The 17,824-nt window shown below is 42.7% G+C and overlaps 6 protein-coding genes across 8 annotated transcripts; 3 read left to right on the top strand and 3 right to left on the bottom strand.

Annotated features, from left to right (window-relative positions):
• Positions 1-65: 65 nt before the first annotated feature.
• On the bottom strand, positions 66-2,847 carry PpD3 (protein phosphatase D3). The gene is made up of 8 exons (XM_017075471.4): positions 2,598-2,847; positions 2,137-2,378; positions 1,929-2,079; positions 1,748-1,869; positions 1,419-1,689; positions 905-1,355; positions 768-849; positions 66-712 (listed from the first exon to the last, which is right to left on the bottom strand). Exons 1-8 carry the CDS (start codon positions 2,779-2,781, stop codon positions 653-655), a joined length of 1,563 nt encoding a protein of 520 aa, XP_016930960.3. The 5' UTR covers positions 2,782-2,847; the 3' UTR covers positions 66-652.
• A 601-nt stretch (positions 2,848-3,448) lies between these two features.
• Positions 3,449-4,810, top strand: LOC108010569 (uncharacterized). Its single transcript, XM_017075449.4, has 2 exons — positions 3,449-3,938; positions 3,999-4,810. Exons 1-2 carry the CDS (start codon positions 3,711-3,713, stop codon positions 4,554-4,556), a joined length of 786 nt encoding a protein of 261 aa, XP_016930938.3. The 5' UTR covers positions 3,449-3,710; the 3' UTR covers positions 4,557-4,810.
• A 127-nt stretch (positions 4,811-4,937) lies between these two features.
• Positions 4,938-8,120, top strand: LOC108010601 (CLIP domain-containing serine protease HP8). Its single transcript, XM_065867256.2, has 6 exons — positions 4,938-5,231; positions 5,554-6,330; positions 6,902-7,004; positions 7,060-7,190; positions 7,245-7,352; positions 7,575-8,120. Exons 1-6 carry the CDS (start codon positions 5,180-5,182, stop codon positions 7,934-7,936), a joined length of 1,533 nt encoding a protein of 510 aa, XP_065723328.1. The 5' UTR covers positions 4,938-5,179; the 3' UTR covers positions 7,937-8,120.
• LOC118877913 (uncharacterized) lies at positions 6,349-7,709 on the bottom strand. 2 transcript variants are annotated; one of them, XM_065867257.2, is made up of 2 exons: positions 7,573-7,709; positions 6,349-6,859 (listed from the first exon to the last, which is right to left on the bottom strand). In XM_065867257.2, the coding sequence occupies exons 1-2, from the start codon at positions 7,593-7,595 to the stop codon at positions 6,466-6,468; spliced, it is 417 nt and encodes a 138-aa protein (XP_065723329.1). In that variant the 5' UTR covers positions 7,596-7,709; the 3' UTR covers positions 6,349-6,465. The 2 variants fall into 2 exon arrangements, with proteins under 2 accessions (XP_065723329.1, XP_036674347.2); XM_036818452.3 differs by lacking the exon at positions 7,573-7,709 and adding an exon at positions 7,269-7,405.
• Positions 8,121-8,570: 450 nt separating the features above from the next.
• Positions 8,571-9,968, bottom strand: Pnn (desmosome associated protein-like protein pinnin). 2 transcript variants are annotated; one of them, XM_017075493.4, is made up of 3 exons: positions 9,730-9,968; positions 8,908-9,671; positions 8,571-8,852 (listed from the first exon to the last, which is right to left on the bottom strand). In XM_017075493.4, coding segments are annotated over exons 1-3 (900 nt in total). In that variant the 5' UTR covers positions 9,864-9,968; the 3' UTR covers positions 8,571-8,850. The 2 variants fall into 2 exon arrangements, with proteins under 2 accessions (XP_016930982.1, XP_016930981.1); XM_017075492.4 differs by having other exon boundaries at positions 8,571-8,671.
• Positions 9,969-10,700: 732 nt separating this feature from the next.
• side-VII (sidestep VII) lies at positions 10,701-17,303 on the top strand. Its single transcript, XM_017075494.4, has 16 exons — positions 10,701-11,723; positions 12,067-12,196; positions 12,330-12,538; positions 12,666-12,776; positions 12,910-13,116; positions 13,218-13,369; positions 13,436-13,580; positions 13,639-13,769; positions 13,829-13,988; positions 14,279-14,449; positions 14,508-14,630; positions 14,699-14,832; positions 14,893-15,067; positions 15,133-15,410; positions 15,563-15,760; positions 15,855-17,303. Exons 1-16 carry the CDS (start codon positions 11,657-11,659, stop codon positions 16,281-16,283), a joined length of 2,820 nt encoding a protein of 939 aa, XP_016930983.2. The 5' UTR covers positions 10,701-11,656; the 3' UTR covers positions 16,284-17,303.
• The last annotated feature ends 521 nt before the right edge of the window (positions 17,304-17,824 follow it).

Raw genomic sequence — 17,824 nt, 5'->3', positions numbered from 1 at the left:
CTTTGATCAGTGTTACTTATATCAGTAGAGTATGCAATAGTTTTTGGATTGAAAAAATTTGAGGATTATTATTGAGGTATCTAACTTGAATAGTTTTATTAAAAATGACTTTTATAGTATAAACAAGGCAAGGGTTGAACAAAACTGTTTTTATACACAAATTAAGCGTTCGGAACAAACAAAATTGAAGTAGAATTTTATATATGTACTCGTATATTATGTTTTGGTAGCCATAACTAAATGCTATGCATAAACAAACATTTTCTTTCAATTTCACTTACAATTGGAACCGCAGATGCTTGGCACCGATAAAACTTAGCATCCGACTTCTAAAGCCACTATACACTATAACATTTCGTTCTGTATCAAATATAGCTGAATTTATAAAATGATTGCTGTTCTCTATTTGTGATCCTTATCCTTTCCGCGCCGTCCTCTCGTCCTGCGCTTTATTGACTCGCAATACTCGTACTTAAGTAGTGAAGCAGCTCGCAGTGTGCATAAAGTCTATTGAGCATCTCAGAATCCTTTGACTCTCCTTTGATCGTTTAAAGCTGGGCTGCTCTGCGGTTGTGGGTTCTCAAGCTGTTTGTAAATTTGTATGTGGTGTGTGGGAGTATGCGTTTAGCTTTTGAAGTTAATTGAAAACTGACTACGCCAGCCAGTTCATAAGGCTGTTGGCATAGGCCATGGGCTTGACGTCGGGATGTGGCTGAAACGATGGCGATTATAAGTTGGCTTAAAAGGTACCATATTGCTCTACTTACCGCAGCCTCGAATGATTTGTAATTTGGTTTCAAATTGTTACCCGTAATGGTAATAAATGCACCCATGTTGCCCATAGTATCACTGCAAAAAGATCAACAATCACATGGTATTCCACTGGTTAACTGACTAATCTTACCAATAGTTCGGAGCTGAGAAGACTGTTATGCATTTGCCGTTGTGAGCCACTTCGTAGCCCATATCCTTGACCTCGTGACTTCGTATGATGTAGTCCAGGTTGTTGTTCTGGCAGAACGTCTCTGTAACGTCCGGCCCAAACTGGATGCCCACACCTCGTTTGGACGGCCCCCGGCCCGCCCACTGTTGGGGATCGGACCACAGGAGCTCGCACATAAGACCTTCTTCGGGCGGCTGGCAGTTGCGCTCAATGCGCCGTATATTGTCCAGGGTCACGTTGTCATTGGAGAAGAGGCCGCCGTGCATCACCAGGATCTTCTGGTTGATGCAGTGGCATAGCGGTAGCCAATTGAACACTTGCGTGAATATGTCGGCCATGGCGCTGGTGTACTTGGCTGTCACCTCGCCAGTGAATCCGTACATTTGGTTCATGTTGATACTTTCGTGGTTGCCTTCAATCAATTGAAATTGTTTATTTAAGCAATTGTCACATCTTAGAGAATGTACAAACTTACCGCGCGACAAGAAAAAGTGATTGGGATACAGCAACTTGAAGCCGAACAACGTGAATATGCATTCCACGGAGAAGGAGCCCCTGTCCACAAAATCACCGTTGAACAGATAGGGATTCTTCTCAGAGGGCAGGCCATTAATCTCGAAGATGTTCATCAAATCGTAGAACTGACCGTGGATGTCGCCGCAGATTGTGAACTTCTCCTCATCCGGCACAGTGATGTCCACCAGCGAGGGCTGAGCCCGCATGTACGTATCAATCTCGCAGAGTATCTGAAGGGAAGGCAAGGATTATACCAAGCTCTTCTGCGCTTGAGGGCTATAAACTTACTTTGTAGGCAAACTTTCGGTGCAGTCGCTTTTGTCCCTTGTAATGCTCCATCAAGTCCTTCATGAACTTCAATGTCACCTTGCCGTCCTCCAGCTGTGGTCCCTTGTAGTCATCCTCGATAGCTGCGAGACAAGGTTTATGTTAATCTTCCTTTCGTAAGAAGGGAAAGTGGGCTACACACTTATGTTCTCCATGTCCCTGTACATCTCGGAGAGCGTCTTCTCGGGCTTATCCACCGCAATGGCCCGCTCAAAGGCGCGCATTTTGACGATCTTGTTGCATTCGGTGAACTTCAGCTTGGCGTCCTTATCGTTGGGCCGGCACTTGGCCACCTGGAAGGCAATCATCGTTCAGTGGCTGGATCAAGGATGCTGGCGGGTGTTACTCACGAATTCAAAGTCGCAGAGGGCCTGCTTAAACTTCCCCAGGGACATGTGCGCCGCTGCCCGGCGGTAGTAGCCCTTGAGGTAGGCGGGATCCGCCTTCACCGCCGAAACACCATCCTGCAGTGCGTAGCCGAAGCTTTCCTGACGCAAGTGCGCTAGGGATCGGTTGGCGTAATATATCGCGCTGTTGGGCTGCAGTTCTATGGCTTTGGTGTACATGTCGATGGCTTTGGAGAACTCCTTGGCTGCGGGAGAGTGCCATAGGGTGAGTAATAGTACTAATTATACCCCATGAGTTCCGGGAGACTTGTAAATTATCACACACAGCCATAGTTTGCCTTTGTTTTAAGGTTAGGTTGAAGGAGGTACTCGGAAAGTGCACTCCCGGAATTCGTTACGGGTTGCTAGCAGTCCACTAATCGCGCTTATTACGTCCCCAGTGATGGGCAGAGGTGTGTACTTACTTTTGAGCATATCATTTCCCTGATTTTTGTACTGCTCGGCCGCGGCAAAATCGCGTTCCGCCTGAGTACTGGCATTTGTATCCGACTCCGGCTCCTTGGCGCCCACGATCTCCGCGCCCGCCGGCACCTGCTGCTCCTGCTGGCCATCGGCAGCCTTTTGTATTTCCAGTTCGGACGAAGACATTTTCTTGTTGTAATAAATGATTTTCCTAAACTTATTTACTTGCTGCCTAGAGGTGGAGAAACATCGATGCCGACATCGACGTTTTTGGAGGAAAACATCGATTGCCGAAAATATCGGTTATTCTCCACCTCTACCATCTACCTTATTTACGATATTTCCGTGTATCCAGGTGGTAACCTTCGACCAAATAACATTGTAAATCGCTCGTTTTTTGTAAAGATTATCCCGCTTAGAAAGTCTTTAAACTCAGCTTACCCCGCAGGTGGAACCAATCGATAACGAGCTTCTAGGTGGCTATCGATAATCAGCTGTTTTGAGGTAGGTTTACACTAGAGATGCGCACGTGACCTTACTCTAGCGTGTCACGATGGTAAAGCTTAAATTTAAAACAACTTATATGTCGAAATCATAATTACTGGTCAACATACATACATAAATAATCAAGGACAACGTTTCTGTAACTCTCATATACTATTCAAATTAAGTTTGTTTTAGTTATAAGCGAGAGCTTCATAGTTAAGAAGAAGTAAATAAGAAAGCTGATAAATTAGTTGCACCCAATAAGATAAAAAGTTAAGATATTGTTTTTAAAATATAATCCGGCTCTGAGTGATTTGTGAGCTTTTGCTCCATAGTTCGTGCCTGTCGTGAAGAACATTCACTTAGGCGCGCATCTCTAGCTTAAACAAAGCCGAGCCTGTGCTGTGGGAAAATTAGAAGCGGAAACGGGTTTTACTTTTACTGGTAACTTTGGAGCGCAGCGCTCTCAGCCAGCATTCACCCAGCAGTCTGGAGTTGCAGTCGCATCGAATCGAATCCGTGGCAGCGCATTGCCTAATCCACATCCACATTCACCGAAAAGCCAGACAGGGGATTTGCGGGGGCGTCACCGACGTGGGAAAAGAGCAATATAAACAAACGGCAGCGGGATGTCGATGAGCAATCTATCAATAGACGGCGAGTTCCGCTACATAATCCAGTGGTTCAAGGAGTGGAGCGAGCTGCAACGGGATGACTTTGTCTACGTTTTCGTGGAGTACCTGGCACGGGGCTCCACCTCCAACTCCAACTCCAGCGAAGTCCATATGAATGGCCTGGTCAACTCGCTGGCCAACGCATCCGTGCAGGACAAGCCCATGAGCCTGTTCCAGTGCCGCGTAAGTAGTAGAAAGTTTCCATCTCCATTACCCCCCTTTCTCACGGTTCATTGTCCGCAGATTAAGCTGTTCCGTGAATGGAGCCCCAAGTGGCCGATCGAGTTCAAATGCATGCTGCAGGAAAAGATTAGCGAGATCGACGCGAAGGTGGGGGAGAAGATCATCAATGAGCTTCGGGGGCCCCATTCCGTGCACAATGGCGACGTAGCAGTGCATTTAAATGCAAATGGGACGAGCGAAGAGGGCGGGGACCCCGAATTGGAGCAGCCATCAGCGGTACCGGTGGCAGAAGTGGCGGAGGTCGCAGCCCCGGTGGCGGTCGATGAGGCTGAGCCAGCTCCCGAACCAGATGACAATCGCTTGGCGGCGGTCTTGAGCCAAGAGACGCCCGTTGATGACGACGACGTGGAAGAGCCTGCCGGGGAAGATATCAATAGCCAGGCCGATGCAAGTGTAAATGGCCATTATCCAGCAGCTGCAGTGACAACGATTGCGGTGAATACATCTCCATCTCCATCGCTATCCCCGACTCCGCAGCCGATTGTCGAACCTGTAGAACAGGTCGAGAACGGCGTTACCGTCACCGTGGCCTCTGCAGAGGTTCCCCCGGTGGCTTAGACTCGGCACGATCGTTGAAGACAAACCAGATCGACTATAAAAAGGCCTAATGAGTAGTTAAGTATTTTAGTTGTACATCATCGGCAACTCGACATTCCACGCGATGCATTTCTAGTTACGTAAGCCATCTCTCCACTAAGTAAGACTTGTTTCCCATTCTAAGGCCCTTAGCCCGTTCATCTGTCGACTAACTTAAGAGCATAAATTGTAAAGTAAGCGTCGAAAATACACGAAAGAGAGTTCCACATTCTAAACGGTGTGTCCTGTTCCTATTCCTCGACTTCATCTTTAGCTCGACCGACTAGCGAAAACATGTTTTGCACTAAGCTCTTCTGGCTGCTAGTCGGTTACTCAGCTAGCCGGCTTTGCCGCTGCTCTTCGTCTGCTGCGGCTGCTCTTTGACTTTAGCCCAAACTGACTATGGCCCGATAATTGGTTTTTTTCCGAGTTCTCTTTTTGTTTTGATTCGTCGTCGCTGAAATCGAAATCTGAATAGAGCTGGATGTGGAAGTAAGATATGCATGCTGGGCAGGCTCGGAGATTGAACCAATTTATTTTAATTTCGCACTTGAACGGGCAACGTTGTGTCAGCGGGCTCCCAATTTCCGATTTGGTCTTTCGAAATGCGGCATCTAGAACGCGTCACCCTGTTGTTCTGCATCCTGTGGCTAAGTGGTGAGTGTCCCGGGGGATTCCCAAATAACGAAAGACTCAAGAAACGAACGTGCAGTGGGAGGGGTAATTGAAGAACAGCCCCCAAAGTGGGTCAAGGTCGGTGGAAGGTGTTACTAGAAATTCCCAGCAGCTAAGCGAAGGGCAATAAACCGCGCGAACGATAGCGAACGCCGAACCAATAAAGTGAGTGAGTAATTGCCGGGGGCACTTCTGGTTTGCTGGTTTGTTGGTTTTCTGGCTCGCGATTGCCCTGCTGACATTGACCTTCGCCGCGAGAAGTGATTTTTTGCCTAGTCATCTAGCCAGTCCGTTCTCATTTTAGGGGATCGTGGAGCCACCGCCTGCCACTGCATTCGCCTGGGGAAGTGTGCCACTTTTGCCCGTCTCCTGTTGCACCATGGTCCTGGAGAGCAGTCCGCAGTGTTCGCCAAAGTGCACGATGCCAACTGTGGCTTCCAAGGCCTCGAGCCCCTTGTCTGCTGCCCCACATCTCGCAAACAACACCGCGATGAGTCATCCTTGGTCAAGGCAAGTCGGAAGATGCGTTTTGCCCCACCGGGTGATAGATGGATTTGGGATGATGGGGGTGATAGCAAGGGCACTTCCTTGCACAGAAAATCCCAAAGCCACTCGGATTTTCTGATAACGGAGACGGATGTGCACGACTACTGGAACTTCGAGGAGCAACGCAACTGTCCGCAGCCTGTGGAGCCAGAGTTCTTGGACCGGCGATTCGGTGGCGGGCATCACTTTCACTATCAAGTAGAGCACGGCGATGAGACGACTTCACCGCGTCCCACTCCGATGGATAAGCCCATTATTTTCCCTGGCGACCTACGATTCCTGCGGCAGGGAGAGGAGGATGTCAGCTCCAATATAGAAGATGGTCCTCCCCTGGCACCGTTTACCACAACTCCAGCTCCACCAATTGCAAGAAATCCTGTTCCTCTGTCTACACCCACCACCACCTCGGTACCGCCCTTAGTGCAAAGGAGGCCCCAAAGCTGTGGGATAAGTGTGGAGAGTCGGCTGTTGGGAGGTGAACAGGCTACTGCTGGACAATACCCCTGGCTGGCCAGGATTGCCTATCGCAACCGAAGTGAGTACAACTTGGAAGTTATTTGATATGCAATTTGGAATTTTATTTGTACCCTCCCCAAATCAATGCAACGCCTTTGCTAATTTATGATCTTGAGTGAGATCCTAGACTAGGCCAATCCCGTCCTGTGTGGGTTCATCCAATTTCATTGGCCACAATACCCAGTTTTATTGTAACGAAGACACCGATGGCAAAGAGCAGGGCAGCTAATCCCAGGGCCGCGGGACCTCGATTGTTCGGTGGCGCCCTTAGACCCGAGGGTCCACCGGAGCCACCGCCTGGACCGCCCCTGCCACCGGGACCGCCTTTGCCTCCAGGGCCACCTTTGCCGTCCTTCCCGCATTTAGTGCACTTTGTTCCGCCGCAAGGCTTGGGACCACAAGGTTGTCGTTTCTGGGGAGGACCACCAGCAGCACCTCCGCGACCACCGCCTCCTCCCCCCGGACCTGGAGCTGGACAGGATGCGGAGGCTTTGGTCTGAGGTGGTCCGGAACAGGGACACGCGCACATCTTGTGCTCGGAGAGGTAGCTGTAAAGGAGATGTTTAGTTTCAACGGTTTTCTATTTTCAGGTAGCAGCCGCATTAGCTTCCGCTGCTCGGGATCCCTTATCTCTAGTAACCACATCGTAACTGCCGCCCATTGTGTGGTTAACCTAGTCAGCGACTTGGAACTGTAAGTTAAGATTAAGAGTTTAAGGTAATCTCAGTTAAGCCAAGCTTTCCCATAGGTCCCATGTTCGATTGGGGGATGAAGGTGGGAAAAGCTCCTATGCCATCGAGAGGGTTCTGGTTCATCCTAACTACGATCAGCCCAGATATGCAAACGACATTGCTCTTCTAAGAATCAATAGCACGGAGGGTAAGTTATTCTACTCTCTGGTCTACTGAGAACTAATACCCCTCCACTTTTCAGGTGCCTTCACACCCATATGCTTACCCTTGAACGGGTCGACTGCTCTCGGGAACAGGCTGATAGGACAAACGGGAGTTGCTGCCGGTTGGAGTACAGGGAATCCGGAAAGTGAGTCTCGAAACAACTTTTTTGCTAGTATATATCTATCTGGTCCGTTGAACTTTTCAACCAACTGTCAGATCGAAATTATTCGAGATCAGCGATTACTAGGCTTAAAGTTACACTTTAACTTTTAACTTGCTGTCTTTGTAGCTGTACCCTTAACTACATTTATATAAGCACTTATATGATCTATATGTAGTAATCGAAATTATCATATAATACTTACAGATAATGGCAGGACAAACTCATCGAACTCCTCCGCCGGTGTGCGCTTCATCCGTTTGCCCATAGTGAACACCACCAGCTGCGCCGTCGCTTATGCCAGTCTCAGCGAGAACTTCCAGCAGCCCATTGTCATCACCCCGAACCATCTGTGCGCTCAGGGAATGCCCATGAATGACGTGTGCCGCGGCGATAGTGGTGGACCCTTTATGGACGACGGAACCTCCGGTTTGTTGGGAACAAGTGGACGCTACACGCTCATCGGCATCGTGGCCTTTGGGCCCACGTTGTGCGGGGTGACTACCGTTCCGGGGGTCTACACCCTGGTGAGTAGCTTCTCCGATTGGATCCTGCGTAGCATTAGCTGAGGAACGGACCAGTAAGCGGTCTTGTTGGAAACCTAGCCCAAGCTAAGCTCATCCAAAGCTTTCAATGCCAAAGTCTTCAGAGTACATCAAAGTAAAATACCATGAATCATTCTTTTTATGGATCAATGAAACCGTTCTGTCTCCTATTCAAATCACCGCAACGCTAATAAAATATACATTCATAACACTCGTATTCAGAGAATTTGTATTTTACTGGCATTAATTGTTCTCAGGTAAAATGAATTTGTTGATGACGCACTAGTAGACAATATTTTCTAATTTATTAATACCTTTCTTTAAATACATAAATGTGGCTCCAAAACTATTTAAGCAAATTAAAGAAAATTAGATTTTTAATTTAGCTGACATTGGGATTTCTAATTAAACTAGTTTAAGGGCTTTTACTTAAACTAATTGCATAATATCATTACTTAAAATTTGTTACGCTCTTTATGCACGTTTTTTTAAGATGCTAAACTTTAGTATGGGCAATGCAAATGTAGCCGGGTTGCATAAAAAATATTGGTTCTGCTAATTAGTTCTGGTAGACAAGTAATGGCAACTCTTCTTCGAGTTCTTTTCACCCCTAATTTTAACGATCTAAAATTCCCTTTGATAGGCGGAAGTGAAACTATTTTGTTTGCATTTAATTTATTAATTTGAATTAGTTTTAATTCTATATTCCTAGAAATAGCATCAATCATTTTCACGAACTTCATTTACCATATAATGATGCTGCAATAGAAATAGAAGGTTGTATATTAAAACAAACAACAGATTAGCAAATTATTTGTGAATGTCAAAAATCGACATTATTAATTCGTTTTATATTTGCTTCTGATTAAACGAAACGAAATATAAATAGTATATTTTCTTAAAGGCTCTTTTCACGGATTGAAAACTCCACCTCATTACTCTACGAAACGATACGATATCTTTAAATGCTTCTTGGTAAACATCAGTTTACTTACACTTATCCAAGTGATCATCGTCAGGCTCTTCATAGAAGCTTTCGTCCATTACGTTATCGTCCTCCATTTTCGCAAAATTCATGTTCTCCAAGTTTTTTAGCTCGACTTCCAGTTCCTCGCGCCTGCATTCTATGAAGACATCAGCCTCGCTTCTACTTTTGCTCAAAAGCTTTTCCGTCCGGGCGGAATGCTGCTTCGGCCGGAAGAATATGTGTGGTTTCGTTTTAGTTCTAATGTGATTCTTTGCATGCGACATGGTTGCTTCCCAGGCTTTAAAGTCCTTCATTCTGGCCATTTTGTACTCCAATCGCCGGATCTCGAATTGCTTTTTTTTCCTGTCTAAGAAAAGCGTTTCTCTCTGTTTCCTCAGCAAGGCGCGTTCCTGGAGCTCCTGCTTCTCCACCTTCCTGTCAATCTCGGCTTTCTTGTCCTCCTTGCTCTTCAGCCGCGACTCCTCCTGGCAAAACTTCTGTAGGGTTCCCAGCAGCGATCCGAACATCCGGCGATTCCGCGCCCGCGACTCGGAGTCCGTGCCCTGCGCCTCGACCACCTCCTTCTTGGTGGGCATTTCCCGGATGACCCGGGAGTTAATCCTTGGCGGCCGACCCTCGTTCTCCTCGATGGGGAAGCGGGGAATCGGGTTCTTGCTCTCGTACATCCGCCGCTTGTCTTTGAAGACCCCACCTGGTCCGTTCCGGGGAAAAGGTCGATCGCCGTTGTGGTCGTTCTTCTTGGCATCGTGGGTGTATTTGAACTTCTCCGATCTGAAAGGCGTTGGAATCACCATTAATTGAATTCGAAACTGCTAGCTGAGAGTCTTACCTCTGCTGGGAATCCTTGGGGACGCGGCCAGCAATGCGGCGAATGTTTTCATTTAGGATCAACAACGACTGCTTTGCCGAGTTCAGTTTTTGCTCCAAGTCGTCAACTGTCGATAGACCAGAGTCGTTCACCATTATTCCCGCGTGCCAGTTGGTCTCTGTTTATGTTAAATATCTTAATTAGAGCGGTGTAAGATTCCCATCAAGCAACTATAATGCTTGTTCTTCCTTATATACCTTAAATACCGAAACACCGAACGGTCATGCTGAAGAACGGTCACGCTAAAAAATACTAGCAAGACAAACATCGATGGAAGCATCGATAGTTGTTGAGCCGGTACCATCGATTGCTTTAGGACTATCACTATCACTGCTTCTTCTACTATTTTTTAACGGTTACTTGAAATTGTATTATTTAACAGAAATATCCTTAATATTAGTTATGACTTTTTTATTACTGGTTTTAATAAATAATTATGAAATATTTCTTTGGGATCCCCCTTTAACAAATATATTTGTCTTTAAATTTAAGTTTTTGGATATTATTTATAAAAAGAAAAATGTCAAAAAAACACAATAATTGCTTAAACTATTTACATTTTAAAGAACTTCTTATCTCATTTTCTACGTTTAAAAATATTTACCTTTCTTGAATCGTTATGGAATGTTTAACCCGCGTAACGGTTATGGTCCAGGACATATTTCAAGACCCATACGCTTTGAGCTACAACCCCCTTTGAACCTCTACTCCGTCTAAGAACTTTGGGATATGTGTACTCGTAGGTGAAATGAAACTAGATACATTGGGCGGACTCGGACTCGGGAGGTTTTAGTTTCTTTGTCCGGCAAAAAGGATAAGACGTTCATCTGAGCGAGAGGAGTCGAGAGAAACGATGCAGCTGTCCGCCCGGAGAGCTTTCACTGTATATGTACACTTTAGCGTACATTATAAGGTCGGACCTGCACGCCTCCGTGGCTTCTGAGCTTGTTTTTAAAATAGAATAAACTCGACAAGGGTTATAATGATGTGAAGTGAATATAATAAATGGTTTAAGAACCCTTGAAAGTTGGATGCCATTTCTAAATTTATCCTGTTCCAATTCGTCGCATTAAAGCCGAAATATTACCACTCATAATTGGAATAAAAAAAGGACGATTATATTGAGCGAGACAAGCGGATGCACGTACATACACATGTACAAAGGTCATAGTTGCAATGTTTACATCAAAAGCTCCCTCCGAAACGCATGCGCCCGCCGACAAGCTTTTTAGCCCAGGTTTGCAGGTGTAGTGCGATGGAATTTCGACGTGTTAGTTTCGCATCGCGGCTAGAAAAGTAATATAACTCTCTGCCAGTGCTCGTTATTTTCCATCTGGGTTTTTATTAAAATAATTCAGAATCGAAGCATACAATTGATTTATGTGTAACCCCAATACCCAAGGCAAATCCTGCGAACGTGCGCATATGAAAATAAGCAATAGTAAAGTGTATCCTGGAATTTTGGCAAACATATACAAGTGCATAGGAAAAGACATACGCGCATACATACTCGTTCATTAAATAAAATCAAATCCGTGACCATTCAAAGAGTCTCCAATATTTAATTTACCAGTTTTCAGTGTGTTTATTGATATCAAATTTTATTAAATATACCTAACCATCTTACGCATAAACTTAGTTATAAGCAACTACTGCAAAATATATAAACCTATGTGTTATACATACAATGTTATATCCCGTGTAGATGTGTAATTGAGTGTTCATACACGAGTGTTGGTGTGCTCATCTTCCGTGAAAACTCAGATGATAAAATGTAACTTCTTACTCAATTAAACATACCAATCCGACAAAGTGTAAAACTGGACTATGAAAACCGTAAAATAAATGTAATTAGCAACTAACTACTGCTATTCAAAAAACATACAACATGGAATTAATGCTGCTATTTATGCTGGCACTTCATCTTATAGCATCCAGCAACGGAAGTAAAGATGGTAAGTCGAAACTTAAGGCTCCAATTACTTTCCCTCTAACATTTGGGGCGTAAATTAGGGGAAAAGACAAAGTCAATTCGTCAAAATGTACAAAATTCCATGACTAAAAACTTGAAATACCTAAATATTTAACTGGTTTTGCGTTTATATTTTAACTTTGATTTTGTTAATGAGTTACTAGCATTGATATACATTATATTTTTATCGGCGCTTCACTTTAACCGGCTAAAGTTGAAGGTTATCTTTGTCGAGATACCTTTCCTCTACAACAAAGGAATGGATTGTATCGATAATTAAAAACTAAAAGTAAACCCTATCGTGTGTTTGAATTTAATTTTTCCAGTACCAATTCACCAAATCGAGTCCCTGGTTGGTGAAAATATTTATCTTCCATGTAATGTAACAACATATGATGGTGATGAACCTGTGTTGGTTTTGTGGTACCGAGATGATAAGGGTACTCCCATATACAGGTAAATAATTCCAGTTAATATTGAGAAATTTAGAAACATATTTTCGTTTAAAATCTTTTTTTTGTTTACATTAAGTTTACTGTTATATGTTACTCCTTGATATAGTTATTACAACAATATTTTACCTATTTAGCATCGACATTCGAGCGGGAGTGTCCAAAGCACCAAAAAGATGGTCTGATGAGTCTGTCTTCGGAGATAGAGCTTATTTTATATTTGACAAGGAACCAGGCAAATTGTCAATTCAAAATACGCAAGCATCCGACTCTGGAACTTATAGATGTCGAGTAGATTTCCTAAAAGCGCAGACCATTAATAGCCGAATTAAGCTCAATGTCATATGTGAGTAATTGATTTTGTAAAAGTTAAACCAACAAATCTAGTCAGAATTCAAAGACGCCATTGCATGAGTTCCTACAAATAGTCCTTTAAGGATAATAACTATAATGTATTTCTGATTTTTCCCCAGCTCCACCAAAGCAAGTTATTATTAGAGACAGCTCTAATGTTGAGCGTTCTACGGTGGTGGGACCATATAGCGAAGGCGACATCGTATCACTGAAATGTCAAGTAATTGGAGGTAGGTTACCTGGGGCCTTTAAAAACATATTCAAGTCATGTCTTATCGCTAAAATAATAAACTATAAGCATTTGTGGGATTGCTAAATCCTCCGCCTTCGACAAGTATTCATACGAATGGTGTTTTGTTTTAGGTTACCCAACGCCCACCATAAGTTGGTATCGAGATGGTCTAGAAATTCCATGCGAACTATCTCATTTAGCGGGAGGGAAAGTAATCGAGTGCGAAATCACTCTTCCATCTCTGGGTCGAGAAGATCTTAACTCCCGACTCACCTGCCGAGCATTAAGTCACCCCAGAGCACCCATCGTCGAAGCGGTAGTTCAAATTGATATGAATTGTAAGTTATTTAAAACAATACAATTTAGTTTTAAAACAAAAAAGTATATTTGTCAGTGCTATAAAAAATCGATATGTAAACAACATTTTCTTTACTTCTAGTTGCCCCTTTAAACATTCGACTACTAGGGGCACATCAGCCATTGTCTGCTGGTCGAAGATACGATCTATTGTGCCAAAGTGCTGGCTCCAGACCGCCTGCCGTAATTACTTGGTGGCAAAATGGCATACGGCTGGAGAAGACCACAGAAACTGTAAGAATATCCTGCTATAATTAACCGCCTAGAATAGTTTATATCCCCAAGTAAACTGTTTTATAGACTTCGAGCGATGGAAACCAGACAACGAGCACTCTTTCAATCAGTCTGAGTAAATCTGATGCTGGGAAATATTTGTCATGCAAAGCCTACAACCATGCTGTTCCCTCTGAGCCCTTGGAAGATGGCTGGAAACTGGACATACAGTGTAAGTTTTAATTAAGAATACGGTTTTTGATATAAGCTAACATATGCCTGGCTTTCAGATGTCCCTGAAGCATATGTTCGTTTGGGAACATCCCTGGATCCAAGTACTTTGCGAGAAGGAACAGACGTGTACTTTGATTGTTTGGTAATGGCTCATCCAAATGTTTTTCGCATCGAATGGCGTCATAATGTGAGTTTTTGTATATTCCTAAAACGTTTTGATGTCTTGAATTCTATTTATTTTTCCAGGAGCAACCTCTATCACACAACATTTCACAAGGCATCATTATAAGTAACCACTCCTTAGTTCTGCAAGGTGTTACAAGGGCCACGGCAGGAAACTATTCCTGTGTAGGATTTAATGCCGAAGGCGAAGGAATCAGTGCTCCTTTTCCACTGAATATTCTATGTAAGTTTAAACCAAAAATTCGGAATTTTCCCGTTTCAATTGGCTCAATAAGCTTTAAAAGACCCAATTTTCCGTGCAATGATTTTATTTAACCTAGTTATGACCGGCTGAATGCATAATTTTATTTTCGCTGGCAGAATTCTTTTACCCCAAAAATACCAATCAAATTTCGAAATGCATAAATAAAAACAGCATCATAATGGCGTTTACGTTATTTCGTTCACCTTTCTTTTGGCTTTAAGATATAATTAATGTTTTTACGGCATGTTCTTTATGTTCTTGTTTTATAGATGCCCCCACGTGTGCACAGAACCAAAAGAAAGTGTATGGGATAGCAAAGCAGGAGGATGCAAAGGTCATGTGCACCGTGGACGCCAATCCACGGGAGGTTGAATTTAGTTGGACATTTAATAATTCGGCCGAAAGTATCGACGTTGCCACCAATCATATTCTTCGCTCGGGTAAGTGATACTAACTTATTAGCCTAGTTTAAAAGTGATTAGCAATTCTCCCTTTTAGGCACCACCTCCGTTGTAACCTATACACCCATAACTGAACTGGATTATGGAACCCTTTTATGCCTGGCTTCAAATAAAATTGGTAAACAGCGAATACCATGTGTCTTCCATATTATCGCTGCAGGTGCGTATTGTTAAGGACTTACAAGTCGCTTACAATTCATACTATTTTTATTCTATTTCTATCTTCAGGTCGACCAGAAAAAGTTCATAACTGCACGGTAAACAATATATCTATGACATCGCTAACCGTGACTTGTAGTGATGGTTTCAACGGCGGCTTGCCCCAACATTTCAACTTGGAACTGCTGGACTCTTACACACAAGTAAATAACTACAGCAGTCTAAATTGATTTAAAATAATAAATTATTTTTTTACTTTCCAGGAAATTAAAGCAAACATAACATCGACCATTCCTAAGTTTACGGTTCCTGGCTTAAGCCCAGGAAGCATTTATAGATTAAATATTTACGCCTTCAACACAAAGGGTCGATCTGATCCAGCAGTAGTTAATGCGGCCATGCTTCGAATGCCCGAAAAACAGCTAACTTCGGAACAGAGTGAGTTTTAATCATCCATTTTCCAGTTTTAGTTCTAAACATCCATATTTTATGTCATCTTTCAGCTCATAACCTTCGTGCAGAGCTATTATTTTCGCCCGTGATGTCATTAACAATTGGTTTAACCCTTGCTGTGCTCGTGGCAGTTTTGGCCATAATTCTGGCACTACGAATACCCTGCTCTGCTTCATCGAGAAGACGTCAAAAGGAACTCTCCAATGAAAATATATCCCGAGATGAATCGCCAGGACCAAGTGATAAAAGTTCCGGAAGCAAGGAGGTGGACGATTGCGACGAAAAGAATCCAGATGTGGTACCTGAATCCATTGAGCCTGATGAACAGGTAAGAATTAATAGTGATTGTACTATATCATTATATCTTAATAGCTAAGAGCCCTTATAATTTTGAATATCTTCCTAATGGTAACTAGAAATTTGAGTTCTTTATAGAGTGTTTCTTATGACTAGCCTTTAAATATAAATCTTTTTTTTTAGGCTGAAAGTATCAGGAAAAGGCAGCAGATATCAACCATTGATACGAATCGGAGTCCCAATCGGGGAATTTTCGTTAATGAGCAGCAACATCTAACAGCAGCCGAGATTTCCTTGCGAGCCTCCCATGGAATTGGTTATTGCACTCTGAGGAGTGGAATGCACGCCCAGGCCCAGAGTTCAGTGGGAGAAATATCAATTGTAAGTACAGAAATTTATTTATCTTAAGAACTAAGTATCCTAAGTATTAGGAACCCTCTATGAAGATTATTTAACTTGGCTTAAACCTTTACAGAACGTAACGCCCCACGTCTATTCGAACTCGATCTCGCAGTGCACTCTGCCGCGCCAGTCCTCGCAGAATGTGTGGAACAACTACAACTGCAACATCACCGGAGCGCGACCGACCTCCACGTTCCACCAGCTGACCTTTCCCCAGGGCAGGGTCAACGTGAATGGGCACAACCCGACGCAGCCGCTCCATGGACACGCGCCCTCGCCATCGCTGGCGTCCAACAGCTCGATGGCCTCGTCGTCGAACACTCTGCCCCAGCCACATCCCCATGGCAGAACCATCGCCATGCACCACATGAACCAGGCCCAGTGCGGCAGGGTCTGCATCGGAATCGCCAGCGATGGCATCCACTCCGCCGAGCAAAACCTTTCCGACGACGAGGTGACCGTCCAAACTCCATTAATGATAAAGCGCGACAGCACCGTATGACTATAGAAATTCCACAGGGTTTTCGACACGCCCCTGTGATTAGGATTTACAATTTTCTGTATTCTGCATTTCGAAACTCAATAGAATAAACTTTTTATACCACTTTATTATTATTGACAAACAATATTCTGGAGAGATCAATTATTTTCGGCCAAATGAATGTTAGTTTTAAACGTTGTTAATTATAAGTTATACGAAATCAATATAATATCCAATGAAATAACTAATAGGTTTTAAAACTTTGATTGTCGATGCAGAACGGAGATTTACGTGTGGCCAATGCAAATACTTTTACTGCAGTTTTAAAATATCTAAACTATATACTGGCATCAAACGAATTTATAGACTGGGTTTGATATTTAAGACGATTGTGTTGTTATTATGTTTATTTAAAACGCAATGATGTAAAAAATGATTTTGTTCTAACCCTTATTGAGTGTTTCAGAATATAAGGATATTTAAAAATGTATGCGGTGACTCATGTACGACCATTGTTTTTGTTAAAATAAGTGAAAAGACTTTTACAAATTATTGTTATTTGTTTTTATGTAACCCCAATGATTCCAACTCATGTACCAATTATTTTAAACTAAATTCCTAGGCAACTATAGTCTCAGATAATTTAGTCAAGAAAAGCCCAACAAGTTTGTTGTATGTTTTTAAGAACCAGAAAATAGGTTTAGTCAAATAAAATTTGATCAAACAATTGCTCATTTTCAAGGAGGCCAAGGCAGCTTTTTCGATGCATTCATAATAATGTCTGTATGTTCGTGATGATAAATACATTTTGTATAACTTGCTCAAATCGAAACTAACCCAGTGTTATGAAAAAAGGAATATTTCCCAATTTTTTTATTACAACGCTGGCCGGCATTTATTTTCAAAATATTTAATTTTATACTGGTCGAACTTACATAATACTTATATTTAAAAATACCATATATATTAGGAACTTAGTGTAAAACTACTGTGAGCAGTATTATAATATCTAAGTTATAAATAAAAATAAATTAAAGTAAATGGATGTTTTAATCGAATGTGAAAAAACTGATGTTTAGAAAATACTCTTTTAGATTTGTGTTATTTTCTTACACATTTTTATTTCCCTAAACATTTAATTAATAAGTATTTTTCAATGGAATTCGTATGTTGTTTTAACAAATATTTGTCAGCTTTTATCAAATTCCCCAAGTTTTAATTAGTCATGGCAATCTGACACATTTACATAAAAAGATAAAGCTTTTTGTTTTGTGTACAAGAACATGTTTTCAAAAATTTGTATTTCGTACTATTTTAATTTTTTTGGGTGTGCACATAAGAAGTCTTAAATTGTGTCTGTACTCCCAATACGTCAATGGCAAATTGGTTGAGTGCCCACCAAAGAAATTGCGAGTAAGACCCCAAGTCGAATATTTCTGGAGCTTAATTTTTCTTCCCTTCCCCATTTCTACGCTTGTTAATAATATTGTTTTACAAAATAACTAGGTAAGTACACATATGTTTGTTTATTGGAAGCTTCTAGTTCCATTTTTCATTGGAAA

The sequence above is a fragment of the Drosophila suzukii genome, chromosome 3, assembly GCF_043229965.1.
Source record: "Drosophila suzukii chromosome 3, CBGP_Dsuzu_IsoJpt1.0, whole genome shotgun sequence".
NCBI classification, from domain to species: domain Eukaryota; kingdom Metazoa; phylum Arthropoda; class Insecta; order Diptera; family Drosophilidae; genus Drosophila; species Drosophila suzukii.
This window is presented reverse-complemented; position numbering and strand designations above follow the sequence as displayed.

Coding starts and splice junctions, on each gene's coding strand:
- LOC108010601 (XM_065867256.2), top strand. CDS start 5,180: ATGCGGCATCTAGAACGCGTCACCCTGTTGTTCTGCATCCTGTGGCTA. Junction 7,005..7,059: donor CTAGTCAGCGACTTGGAACT/GTAAGTTAAGAT, acceptor GCTTTCCCATAG/GTCCCATGTTCGATTGGGGG. Junction 7,353..7,574: donor GAGTACAGGGAATCCGGAAA/GTGAGTCTCGAA, acceptor TAATACTTACAG/ATAATGGCAGGACAAACTCA.
- LOC108010569 (XM_017075449.4), top strand. CDS start 3,711: ATGTCGATGAGCAATCTATCAATAGACGGCGAGTTCCGCTACATAATC. Junction 3,939..3,998: donor TGAGCCTGTTCCAGTGCCGC/GTAAGTAGTAGA, acceptor CATTGTCCGCAG/ATTAAGCTGTTCCGTGAATG.
- side-VII (XM_017075494.4), top strand. CDS start 11,657: ATGGAATTAATGCTGCTATTTATGCTGGCACTTCATCTTATAGCATCC. Junction 11,724..12,066: donor CAGCAACGGAAGTAAAGATG/GTAAGTCGAAAC, acceptor TAATTTTTCCAG/TACCAATTCACCAAATCGAG. Junction 13,581..13,638: donor CTGGAAACTGGACATACAGT/GTAAGTTTTAAT, acceptor CCTGGCTTTCAG/ATGTCCCTGAAGCATATGTT.
- PpD3 (XM_017075471.4), bottom strand. CDS start 2,781: ATGTCTTCGTCCGAACTGGAAATACAAAAGGCTGCCGATGGCCAGCAG. Junction 1,356..1,418: donor TCACTTTTTCTTGTCGCGCG/GTAAGTTTGTAC, acceptor AATTGATTGAAG/GCAACCACGAAAGTATCAAC. Junction 713..767: donor ACAAATCATTCGAGGCTGCG/GTAAGTAGAGCA, acceptor CCATCGTTTCAG/CCACATCCCGACGTCAAGCC.
- LOC118877913 (XM_065867257.2), bottom strand. CDS start 7,595: ATGAGTTTGTCCTGCCATTATCT. Junction 6,860..7,572: donor AGTTTGTCCTGCCATTATCT/GTAAGTATTATA, acceptor TCTCCTTTACAG/CTACCTCTCCGAGCACAAGA.
- Pnn (XM_017075492.4), bottom strand. CDS start 9,863: ATGGTGAACGACTCTGGTCTATCGACAGTTGACGACTTGGAGCAAAAA. Junction 9,672..9,729: donor CCCAAGGATTCCCAGCAGAG/GTAAGACTCTCA, acceptor AACGCCTTTCAG/ATCGGAGAAGTTCAAATACA. Junction 8,672..8,907: donor CGATGATCACTTGGATAAGT/GTAAGTAAACTG, acceptor TTTCTATTGCAG/CATCATTATATGGTAAATGA.